The sequence below is a fragment of the Gambusia affinis genome, linkage group LG03, assembly GCF_019740435.1.
Source record: "Gambusia affinis linkage group LG03, SWU_Gaff_1.0, whole genome shotgun sequence".
Lineage (NCBI taxonomy): Eukaryota > Metazoa > Chordata > Actinopteri > Cyprinodontiformes > Poeciliidae > Gambusia > Gambusia affinis.
The window spans coordinates 8,800,154-8,812,630 of NC_057870.1; the positions used below are offsets into that span (position 1 = coordinate 8,800,154).

The 12,477-nt window shown below is 37.7% G+C and overlaps 1 protein-coding gene across 1 annotated transcript in view; it reads right to left on the reverse strand.

Annotated features, from left to right (window-relative positions):
* The window catches only part of si:dkeyp-14d3.1 (transmembrane protein 132C), a 169,270-nt gene that overhangs the window by 78,512 nt on the left and 78,281 nt on the right, over window positions 1-12,477 (reverse strand). The window contains exon 3 of the mRNA XM_044111393.1: window positions 3,661-3,807. Within this exon, the coding sequence (XP_043967328.1) occupies window positions 3,661-3,807 (147 nt within the window). The remainder of the gene's footprint in view (window positions 1-3,660; window positions 3,808-12,477) is intronic.

The window sequence follows — 12,477 nt, forward strand, 5'->3', positions numbered from 1 at the left end:
TTTTTGCTGTGAGCATAACTGACACCAACTGCCGCTTTTTTAGAGTGAGAATTTAAGTAGATTTCTGACCCCAGAACAATTTTGAAATCGCCGTCACGCCCACAAATATTGCCCGATTGGTATCAAACTCGGTCATGACATTGATACGCATGCCTCCTCCGGTAAAATGTGTTAAATTTTTCTCTAGGTCTCACGGTTTTCTGTCGAGAGCAAAATCATGCGCCAGGGTAACTGACGCTCTCCCAGGTTCACCTCCATGTATTTCTGAAAAGTTTCTGCATTATTTTTTGTCTCATCACTGCAATTACTGTGAATGAGGTAAAAATATGAATTGCGGTACTATCGGAGACGACAAATAGCCCTCTCATACGCTTCAAACGATTTTCAAATATGTATTACGGTTCCTGAATGGCAAAGGTTTGTTCGGAGTGCTTTTTCCATTTTAATTGGCTGGGTGTCTCACAAAGATAGAATTTTTTCCCCCCCTTTCTGTCTCACACACACATGACAGTTAGCAGCTGATTCATTACCATAGCAACGGAACACATGAGGCCAGAGCAGCTGATTTATGGGAGGACACTCTGGAATGACCTGGCCTTCAGAACTTGTGTTTTGGGCATTTTATAACTGATTTTAACAAACCATTGTTACACACAGGATTAGTGTGAAATTTTTAAATAAAGCTTAATGGAAATTTCCCAATAAAAGCCCCAATATCTCTGTCAGGTGAGTGCAGCGCCGTAAGGCGCTGCAATAATATCAGCCTATATTATCTTTTCCTCTCAGGTTAGGTCAAAGGCATTAACCTTTGACCTAATGATAATAAATAGGACAACCAAAACGCCATATCTGTAGTTCTAACTGACACTCAGTTAAAACAGAGCTTCCATTTAGGCCAGTAAATAAGGGATTTAACCCAAACACTGTTAGGCATTGGATTAGTGTGGGCATTTAATATGAAGCTTATGTTTATTTTTCAAAATAAAAGCTTTCATATTGCCCTCAGGTTAATGCATCGCCGTAAGCCGATGCAATAATATTAGAATACTTTATATTCTCCTCTCAGGTTAAGGAATTTTCTAGTCTTACACTACTCTACAAGAATTTTGCAGTTGGTGAATTTTTCAGAAAAGTGAAAATGCTTTTTGTCATTGGTGGCAAACATATTATAAAACAGAGGTTCAACATAAAAGTAAAAATCGGATTTATACTTCGTGGCAGTTCGTAACCAGAAAAAAATGCTCAGTTCCTCAACGTAATCATTGTTTATAAAACATAAGCTCTTTTGAAATACTGCTTTTCTGCTTGGACGTAAGAAATTTACAGTTGGTAAATTTTGATGAAATAAAAATCAGATGTTTACTTCATGGCACTTGGTGACCAGAAAACGTTCTGATTTTTTAATATGTTAAGATTAAAAAATACTGTTATGCTTTGCAAGGCATTTCACTGCACTCCTATGGCAGGCCCAAATAATTTGATTTTTAAGTAATTTAAGTTAAAAGATTAGCTTTGCTGTGCAGAACTGCAGTTACAGGTAAGGAACTCCTCACCGTTATTGACACCTTGCTAAAAGCATGTGGCATAAGCCTTACAAATAATACATTTTCTATTGCTCAAAATGATGTCAAATTGAAACATTTAAAAAGCCAATCTTTAATTTGAGTAATAAAATATACATAAAATAGTTTTTTTATTTTTTTGCAAAAATCACCATGTCTCCCAACTCCTATGAAATAAATATACTTCTTTTTTGTTGTTGTTGCCATTGATTCTTTAGTTCTTTAAAGCCAGTCACAGTGTATCGAAGGCTTTATTGCCAGTCCACCTCATTTTTCTGCTTCAAAGGGCTATAAACACAATTTGTCAACAGGGGACCATTTTTCTTGGACACTTTTTCAAGCAGAGAAGACAAAAACACTCCATTACACAAAGACATATGTACATTAATCTTCATAAGTCAAGAAATGCTCACAAGAAAACAGAGATATGACTAAACTTCCCCGGTCGTAGTAATATTTAAAAGGTTAAAACAAATTAATCTGTAAAAAATCTAAATGAGGACCTAAGCTTATCTCTCTCTTTCTCAATTCTGTACTGTCACAATGATGGTTAGGCAGGTAAAGAGATTTGAGCTATGGAGGGAAGCTGGGTTATCCAGAGAAAATAGAGAGAATATATAAACACCATGCAGAGAGACCACAAGCAGGGATTTGAACCCAAGACCTTATTGCCGCAATGCATCACTGCTACCAACTGTGCTACCATGCAGCCTCACTGTGAGGTCACACTAGTAATGTTAAATAAATGTATTTTTTTAGTTCTAATATCTGTTGCCACAGATAACCTGATTGAGACAATGTCCCGATTTGCAAATAAAAGAGACAGATTTAAACAACGTGCTCTTTAACTGCATTTTTTTTTTGTCTCTTAGTAAATATTTACTAAAACTGGCTTTTTTGAAAGGTTCATTAAATTAAATCTGCTACATACATCTGACTTCCCATTACAGGGGAAGCCACTAATGTAAGAGTCATTTCACACATAAAAATTTGCAGGATGGGATTTCTAAAAAAAAAAAATGTTTACAATCTGCTTCTGATCTTACAGCTGTGCTGATTTTAAGGGACACCCAACTTTCTATGATTTCCACTGCTGTAACACTATAGTTAGACTATAATCATTCCCTGTAATGACCCACTAAAAGCAGTGTGTCTAAAGAAAAGTCACTGGACCAACAAATTATAATTACTTCTGTCTAACAGGCGGCTCTGCTCTTAAATAAACTCCTGCGCAACTTGATCATAAAGTAGCAGCTGCAGTCAAGTGTCTTGTTTCCTTCAAGAAATAGTTTCAAGTTTGCTAAGCGGAACGAAGGCTAAAGAGCAAATAAGCATGCTTTCCCCCCGGCCTCCAATCATCCTATAATCCATAAAATTACACCTGTCACTAGAAAGTTAGATTTATTAAAACTACTTCCTGATCCGAGGAGGGAAAAAACCATTAAAACACACAAAGGCCTTCAATCAACACTTAATTAACGCAGCAACCTTTCCCTCGTGCTGGCAATCACGTTCCCTATCTGCCAGATTAGTTTAAAGACATGAATGCAGATTAGAAACGGCCAACAGCCCGAGAGGCTCAGCAGTGTGAAAAATATATACAGTAGGCAAATAAAAACGAGAGCAGGGGTAGGGGGGGCAGGACGGCAAGACGACATGAGTAAGAGAGAAACAAAAAAAATTAAAAAAAATACTGCAAAAGTCAACTTTCTGCTGCCCACAATTCTGTCAAGTTAAGCGTGTCATTTCAGCAGAGGGGGACATCACTTAGATAACTGTTCGCACTGTGTATTTCAGTGATTGTGTGTCCCTTACCAAATGGGAATCATCAGTAACAACACCAGCAGTTAAGAAAAATAAAAAATAAATAAATTAAAAAAAAAAAAAAAAAAAAAAAATATATATATATATATATATATATATATATATATATATATTCGGAGACTGCCTCACGGGGCCTTACAAAGCCATTTTTAAGACGCTGTTACCTTAAGTGACTGTGACACCACAGTGGACGGAGCGCCTTTACTTACAGCAAAGTTCATTATGATGCAAAATCCGAGCAGATTAGTTTGAAGACAAATAACTTTGTGCTGACCTTTGCTGATCGTAAGTGGACTCCTTTCTGAGGCAGTGGAGGGTTACCACACGATGACCTTCACTCCTCAAGTCCTGGCTGACGATCCACTGAGTGGGGTTGCTGGGACGCGCCCCCAGGAACGTCACGCCTTCTTTTAATTTTACCCTGTGAAGAAACATTAAATGATAAAAAAAGAGATCAGTTTTATAGATAGATAGTTTTTATTTTTTATGCTATACATATGTAGTTAATGTTATTTTTACATTTTCAAATCGCGCATAGTGATATTTTGGAGATGCAACAGTATTACAATAATAAACATGGGACTGCAAAGACAGACATTTTTGTAGGAGACTGAAGGTTTCATCATTGAAAATGTTGACAAGAAATCTTTATTACAGTTGCTGTATTTTAAATGATGAAATTTGTAGCAATTATTTAAGTTAATACATCCTGGGTAAAAATTAAGAGACCACTTAAAACGATTTGTTTCTCTGATTTTACTTTTCATATGTATATGTTTGAGTAAAATGAACACTGTTCTTTAATTCTATAAACTCTATGAATGACAACATGCCTCTGAAATTCCAGGCAAAAGTTTAGAATTTATTTGCAGAAAATGGAAAATAGTCAAAAACATGCAGTGCTTTCAGACCTGAAATAATGCAAAGAGAACAATTTCATATTCATTTAGAAAACAATACTAATGTTTTAACTCGGGAAGAGTCCAGAAATGGTGGAACAACCATGAGGTTTTCAATGGGGTTCAGTGCGGTGATCTCTTCATTTTTTCCAGAACTGTGTATTAGACAGATGCTCAAATATAATTATGCCACAAACAAATTACAATCTGCTTCCAAAATACAAAATGCACATATCATTGCTGGGGGTTTTTTCCAAGGGAAGATGATGCGATGTTTTATTCCACGCTAAAATATGTCATTGGAAGTTCACAGACAATTATATTTTCCTTCAGGAGTTAATTGTAAACATTTGCAGAAAGCTGTCTTAGTTCTTTTCACTAAGTTCATTAAGTAGATACTCATTGTAAGTTAAAGAAACAAAGCAGAGAAGTCTGCAGACCACAAACTCTGACTGAAAGTATTTTTTGAAGTTCTAATGCAGATCCAGCTCACAGTGCTGCTTTGTCTGGTATTGAACAAGACGGGGTCAGACCACTGGAAGTCTGAGAAGAAAGCAATAAATTTTTTAAATCAATCCGGAAACAGGCAGGAAGCCCATGAAGGGAAGCCGTAAGGGGAATGATGTATTTTAAGTTATTTTTCTTTTTTTTATGCCTGTTTAAAAGACACGCTGACTGCTGATTTTGATGAATAAAACTGCACCATGTCTGCCTCAAACACCGCTGGTGTGTATATTTGCTATGTTCCCGAAACAACATGGCATGAAATAATCAAAGTAAATAGCAATTTCATTCTGCAGTCTGCCATCTTTGGCGAATGTTTGTCATAAGATCAGGCTATACATTGTAATTACAAGCCTGTTACGCTGCTGTCCTGCTTTCACCTCAAACAGTAATAGATTTTCTCTTGCAGTATGAAAATGAAATTATGGAAATGTCTCTCCTTTTTTTTTGACTGATACATTTACAGCGTCTGAGGTGTCTTCAGCTCAGGGGAGTACAAAGGAGAGGACTGTCTTTGGGAGCAAATGAAAATGTAACACGGAATATAATAGACCGAATGCATAGAGTCTAATTTGAAGGTAAAAGCACCGACGTACGATAGATTCAAGCCATTGTTGCAAAACGTAGCACAGTGGAAGGTCTGTGTGATGCTAGCTAAGACTGACAGTGAAGTACAATGATTGAAGAGCAGACTAAATTATAACAGAAGGCCAAATCACTTTCCCTGTCCAATCCATACCAGGTTGGCAGATGAGACCAAAGACGGAGCTTCGCTTTCATCTTGAATTTGTTGCTGCCCTTTTTAGACGCAATTGCCCATCTGTCATCCTATGAATATATCTGCCCTCTCCAATCAAGCCCATTTCTTTGATGTGATACCTTGCGCTGTTGGGCTGCAGGTAGCATGTGAGAAATGAAAGTGGAATCTGTGATCAACACTAGATCTAAGGGTCACTTAAAAACTGTGTGTTATTTTTTTTCTTCCTCTGTTTTGTCGTATAATAATAATAAAAAAGCCCACAGATTTTCAACCAACCTTAGTTGGTCAGAGATATAGTATGATTAAAGTGTGTATATCGATTTGCTATTGTTACACTTTGATTAACATACTGTGAACTGTATGTTCTAATTGATCCCACATAAAAAGACAAAATAATCTCTACATCTAAAAACATAATTATCTTGTACAAGCATGTAATCTAAACTCCTCTCCTCAGCCTGAGGATGACAAAGGCAGTATGGCAAGCATGAACATAGGAGGTTTATTCAAAGAAGAAGCAGAGTTATTTAGTTTTCCAGTTAAGTTAGGACTCCTCAAAAACATATTTTTCCAAAAATTAACCAAGCATTTGCTACATAAACAATTGGGACAACCTTGCAGTTTTCAGTGCGGTACCTTCAAGTTTCTGACATGTTTAAGTACGTCTGTGCAGTGCTGTACAAAGTTATGCTTTTTTTTTTTTTAAGGCTTTTTTTCTTATTTTAGTAGAAATAACAATAACAAAAATAAATCTGATTTTCATTTGATAAATTCTAAACCTCTTCATGCGAGAAGAGGGATCAAAATTAGCAACATAAATTATTTACTTGAAGTTATACTTCAAGTAAATAATTTAAAAGACAAGCTGACTGCAGTGTTTTAAACAGACAGCAGCCTGTTTAAAACACTGCTGTCTGTCTTTTTAAAATATAAAGCTGATTTTTATTTTAAGCTTTAAAATAAAACTTATTTATTTTAAAGCTTACTTTTTAAAAAAAAATTTTTTTCCAAATATTATATTTAATGTTCCAAACAAAGTAAATGTGGAGCAGGAAATCTGACTGGATCTGATGTGTACAACTGGAACAAAAGAACCCCCAGCTCTGGTACAGTCCTCTCATGGTCCCAGTGGAGGAAGCAGGTTCTTTTATCAGGTTTTGTTCTACCTCAGTGGCCAGGATGTCTATCAGCGGCTTGTAGTGTGCTCCCAGAATGTTTTAAACACAGCTGAGTCTCAAAAGGCAGCCAGTCTTTACGCCACAGTCCATAATATGTCCACAGAGCATTTGGTGCAGGATGGTTGAAGTGTCTATTATTGACTAAATGGTCAATTTGGCCTTGTAACCTGTAAGCGTCGGACATTTGTGCAGGTGAGACAGCAGGCAGACAGTCCCAGTCCCAATCAGACGGATGTGGAAACAATCCACAATCGATCAACTGCTTCTCCATATTGGTGGACTCAGGAATAGCAACAGGAATAACACAACTAAGTACATAAGTGAGAAGGAGAAAGAAAATAATTTATAATTTTTAAACTTCCCCATCCCAAAATCAGTGCTTTGTAGAACAGGCAGTTGCTAGCTGTGTCTACCAGCTTTACACATCAATTAGAATTATCTCTGTACTTTGACTGGGCCATTCTAAAATTTTAATGTGCTATATCTAAGCTGTTTTACTGTAGATGTGGCTGTATGTTTAGGGTTAATACCATGCTGGATGGTGAACTTCCACTTTCACCTTCCACCTCAGTTTCTACTTGTTTGAAACCTGTTTTTTTTTTTTCTTTTCATCCAGGACTGAACTGTATTTAGCTCCGTCCATCTTCCCATCAACCCTGACCATTTTCTGTGTCCTGGCCGAGGAAAAGCATCCGATACGCCACTTTCTTCCAAAAATGACTCTCTTTTTGTCACTGCTCAATAAAGGCCAAATTGTGGAATGTATAACCAACAGTTTTGCTATCAACATGTTCAATCCCAAATGCCGCTAGCCACATTGAAACAAGTAGGGAGATGGACAGAAAGGTCACTTAGACAGGAAATGACTTCAAAAGCAGTGTTTAGAAAAATGATTAAAGTTTGCATATGCAGAGAGGGAAAAAGATGTTACATTTTGGAGACATATCCTGTGGTCTGCTGAAACTTAAGTTGAAGTGTTTGACCACAATGACTATTTTTAGATTTGAAGGAAAAGGAAAGGAAGAAACAGGCACTCAGTACAAAACAGACAGCATTATGATATAACTTTATTTATATATATATTGAAGCATTGGTCGGGAAATTAAATATTGGGCAGGAATGGGTCTTTAAATGAACAATGAGGTTTGCAACAAAGAACAACAAAATCTATGTTTTGAAGTTCTAATGTTAGTCTTGTGGAAAATGTAATACTGAAAAGGCAGTTCCACCAGTTACAAAATAAATGTGTCTAATATTTGTATGATTCTGAAGAAAGATTAAATTATTCTAGAATTTAGAAAACAGAGACAATTTTCGTAGTGAGAATAAAAAAAGGGGACATACGTATCTTAGCCAGAGAATGTAATGGATTAAACAAAATCCTGGATGGGAAAAAAAAACACAAAACTGATCACTGCGAGGCTTTTTCTGGCATCACCTAAAAGAACTTCAGTGGAAATTTTAGCACTGAAACTAGGTCAAAAAGCTTATTTCTAAATTTTTATGCCGTTTCATAAGACTTCTGCATATTGTAATACCAGTAACAAGGTCATGCATGGTATCAAAGCAGCTGCACACAATAATCGTAATGGTGGTGTGTACTTTACAAACTCCCCAATACGTGTGGACAAAATGTTGGTTTCGTATATGCTAAGTGTGTTACAGTGTCGTGTGGCTTTCAGATGCAGAAATGAAGTAGATAACACTATTCCAGTGCACCTGGGCTCTTCTGGGTGCTCCTTGTGTTTAGACACACGTCTCCTGGGGAGACATTGTGGCACACTCGTCACACTCTTTTGATTACCCAGTATTATATAACCAAAGTAGGTAAAGAGACCAACAGCCCTCAGAGGGAAGACAATGAAGAGTGCAAAGAGACGGCAGTGTTTAGCTGACAGTTTAAAGTAACACAACATGCTGCTTTCAACACTGTCAGCAATCACAAGAGACCTTGACGAGCCTTCATTGGCACCATCCTAAGTCTGAGCTGAAGTGAGCTGATAAAAAGAAAGAGCATCCAGGCAGTGTATGGGAAAATCACAGAGCACAAAGTGGCGCATTCACACTTCAGAGGCATTCTGTGTCAACTTTACCCTTTCTTGGATGAATCCCACCGTACCCATTGAAATCTCTTGTTGCCGTTTCTGTTATTCTACCCTTCTCTCTCACCTCTCATTCTTCCTGAGGTCTGATTGCGTGTTTTGAATTTCTCCGAAGCCTCTATAAAAGCGCCTACCACTTAACGGCACGGCGCAAGAAGTAAATGTTTCCGAGGCGAAATCCAATAAGATGGAGGCTGCGTGACAATGGGAGTCCCCAGCCAGCGGTGTGTGGCCTGCCACGGCAGGCTACTATTCTGTAGCACCTGGGGTCTGTTTCCTCTTGGCCCCGGGTGCTCCTTGTTCACATGCATCACAACGTCACTCTGATTATTCTCCCCTACTGAATCCTTAGGAAACCACATGCTTTCGAAACGAGCATCTCCACAAGGAGAATTCTGTTATTGTACCATCCCGCCTACATAAACTGTGTGCAGGGAATGCAGCGGCTCAGCAGGGAAGGCGAAGAGGAGCGAGGCAGTGTGAGGGAATGACAGAGAGACGGCAGGACAATGAGGCTTTGTGATGGTTTGCGGCTGATGCCTAATGGAATAGTTTAAAAGGCTGCAGTCGTCTATGACTGCACTGATTTGGAGTTACCGATTCTGTAGGAGAAGACAATGGAAAGAACTCCTATGTATCAAGTCGTAAAATGAAAAAAAAAGGCATATTCAGTGAAACACCTACACTCCAGTCCCAAAGAGATATGGGAAAGCATAACTTGCTATTCTCAAAATACACGATAAGTTACAAAACTTTTGTAAAGTTTTAAAAATTCTAATAAGGGAAGAATCTGAAATGTCTGCTCCTGAATTAGTACTTGCTCTTCTGCACTGCCTTGCAAAATGCATTCCTAACTTTTTTTTGTCACATTATCGCCACAAACCAGTAACTTCAAAGTATTTATTGGGGTTTTATGTGACAGACTAACATAAAGTTGCATATATATGCAGAGTGGAAGCGGAAGAGTTTGAAATAGGGTTGGGTTGTAAAAGAGCATCCCGAGCTTTGAAAATCTCACCGAGCACTGTTCCATTATCCAAACAGTGAGAGTATTACAGAACTTCAAAACCTCAAAAACATACCCGACCACATAAACTCAAACTGTTGATATGACAGTCAGTCGCAAAACTCCACAAAACTGACCAAAAGAAAACCTTTTAGAGGCTACAAATTACTAGAGCAGGTGGAAGTTTGCCTTCCAAAAGTGCAAAAGTCCTAAACAAAAAAGGGGTGTGTTAGATCAGAGTTAATGCCTCGGCCTAAATTCCATTGAAAATATGTGGCAAGACTTGAAAATTGACATGAAATAAGGTCTTTGATACTATCTGACTGAGCTCACACTATTTTTGCAAAAGGTTGGTCCAATTTTCAGTGTTTACACGCAAAGCTGGTATACCTCTAGCTAGTTCGATCAACCTCACATGACACTTTTCATATTTTTTTTTTTATTTAAAAAAAATAAAAACCATCATTTTTCCATTCTACTTCAAAATGAGGAGCAACTTTGCATTGAATGTCACAGGAAATCTCATCAAAACAGCACAAATTCAGGTTGTAATATGACAAACTGAGAAATTATTTTGTCACATTACAAGTTAATTGTACAAGTTAATTGTAATGTGGGTATGACAGGAAGGGATTGTATGTTAGCACCTTTCAAGCCATGATATATCATAAAAATGTATTTGGATCAATGTTTTCAAATGTTTTTTAAAGCCCGATTGAAAAACATTTGCAACATCTGGATGAAACAACTGAGATATTTTGCGCAATGTTAATATCAAGAAGGGTAGAAGTGCAATATTTCTTTGCTGGTATAGCTCTGGTTTAATGAATGCACACATTAAAGGCCAACATTACATTTAGGTCCCACTGCTGCAGACGCCCCAGCTCAAGATAAAAGTCCCTTACTGGAGCTCACTCAAATTATGCTAATCTAGCTGTTTAGTGAAATATTCTTAAACTTTTCTCTCTTCTTTCTTGAAGCACACTTCACCAATTTTGTACTTTGTGTCGTCAGATCAGCCTGTAAGGAAAACAGAGGTGAGAGAGCCAAGATATGAGTTTTGCTAAGTCAGCTTAAGCTTAAGTCTACTCCCATATAAAAATCCCTGGGAGATTGATTGGATGAAAAGGAACTTAGGTTGCAAGAACCGGAAGATTAGAGATAGTTTTTTTTCCTCTGCAGTGTCTCAGCTTGACCATAGCTGGCCTGAGGTCAAAGCCCGAGTGTCACAGCATTAAAGAGCCGCTGACAAAACTGCAGACTTCAGGCTTATTTCTGACGTTTTTCCTTTGAATCAAACTGATTAAAGAGTGTCAGTAAGGCCAAAAAGTGCCATAAAGTACACCCACTGGGAACTTTTTGAAATGTTGTCACATTACAAAAACAAACTTCAATGTATTTTAATGGGATTTCAAGCGATGGACCAATATAGAATAGTTCAGGATTTTCAAGATGAATAAAAAGAGTATATGGTTCCCAGTTTTTTTTTACATGTAAAAGCCAAAATGTTTCACATAAACTTCAGTCTTTGACTTTCTGCAATGCTGCACAAAAATCTGATTTTGAACTCTTCTCTGGTGTTTCCCTATCTCAGATGGAATAATCTGTAACAAGGACTGCTTAATGCTTTCTTATACATCCAATGTCTTAACAGAACAGCTGGATTTATACCGAGATTAAATTACAAGTTCTATTTACATATAGATTATAAAGAAAAAAAAAGAAGTCAAGTAAGGAAACAAGATGCTTGTCAGAATCAATATGTGAAGCCCGAACTTAGAAAGTTTAAATTTAAACCACATGAGAAGACATTCGAGAATAAACATTAAAAGGCCAGAGAAAGGCCAATGTTGATTTATAAAACTCATGAAGATTCATTAAAACTGTGATATGAGCATGAATCTGAGACTGGCAGACTGTCTGCTGGCTGTCAGCAAGGCCACTTCAACAAATTATTCCTCACCGTCTTAGCCTCACATCAGCCTTTTCTTCTCGTATGAATAATTCATGCGCTTTCTCTTTTTAGCCATCCCTATGTCAAATTGAGTGAATGGTGAAAAAAAAAAAATATCAAGAAATTCCACCTATAACAAAACAAATATTAGCATCTATCCAAAAGGCATAGATTGGAATATTTGAGCTGTTTATTCAGAGTGACAGAGCTGTTGAAGAAAGCGCGGCAGCTTGCCAACAAGGATCTAAAACAATGCGAAACATTAGACCATTACGCGCCTTCTGTTTGTGTCGTTGGGGGAGCCGCTAAGTGCTGGTAGCACGTTCCACAATAGCGTTTTACCCACATGCCAGGAGACAGATTTCGTTGGTCTCTCATTTCTGAATCGCACAGCAGAGATTATAGGAGCGCCCACTGTTTTGCTGAGAGACCATAAAAGAGAGGCAGAAAGCATTAGGATTGGAGATCTGTTTGCCAATTACTTTGCCTTTTGTGCAGACACGGTGTGAGCAAAGAGAGGGGAACATCTAAAATCCCATATGAAGAATTCCTGTGATTGCTATCATGGTGCGAGGTTTAGTGGTATCCTCGCAGAATGTGTCCACCTAATTGGATTTTCACGACATTCAAGTGCGCAGCAAGAGAGAAAACATCGTGCTGGGGGGAAAACATCAGAGGAGAGAAATGG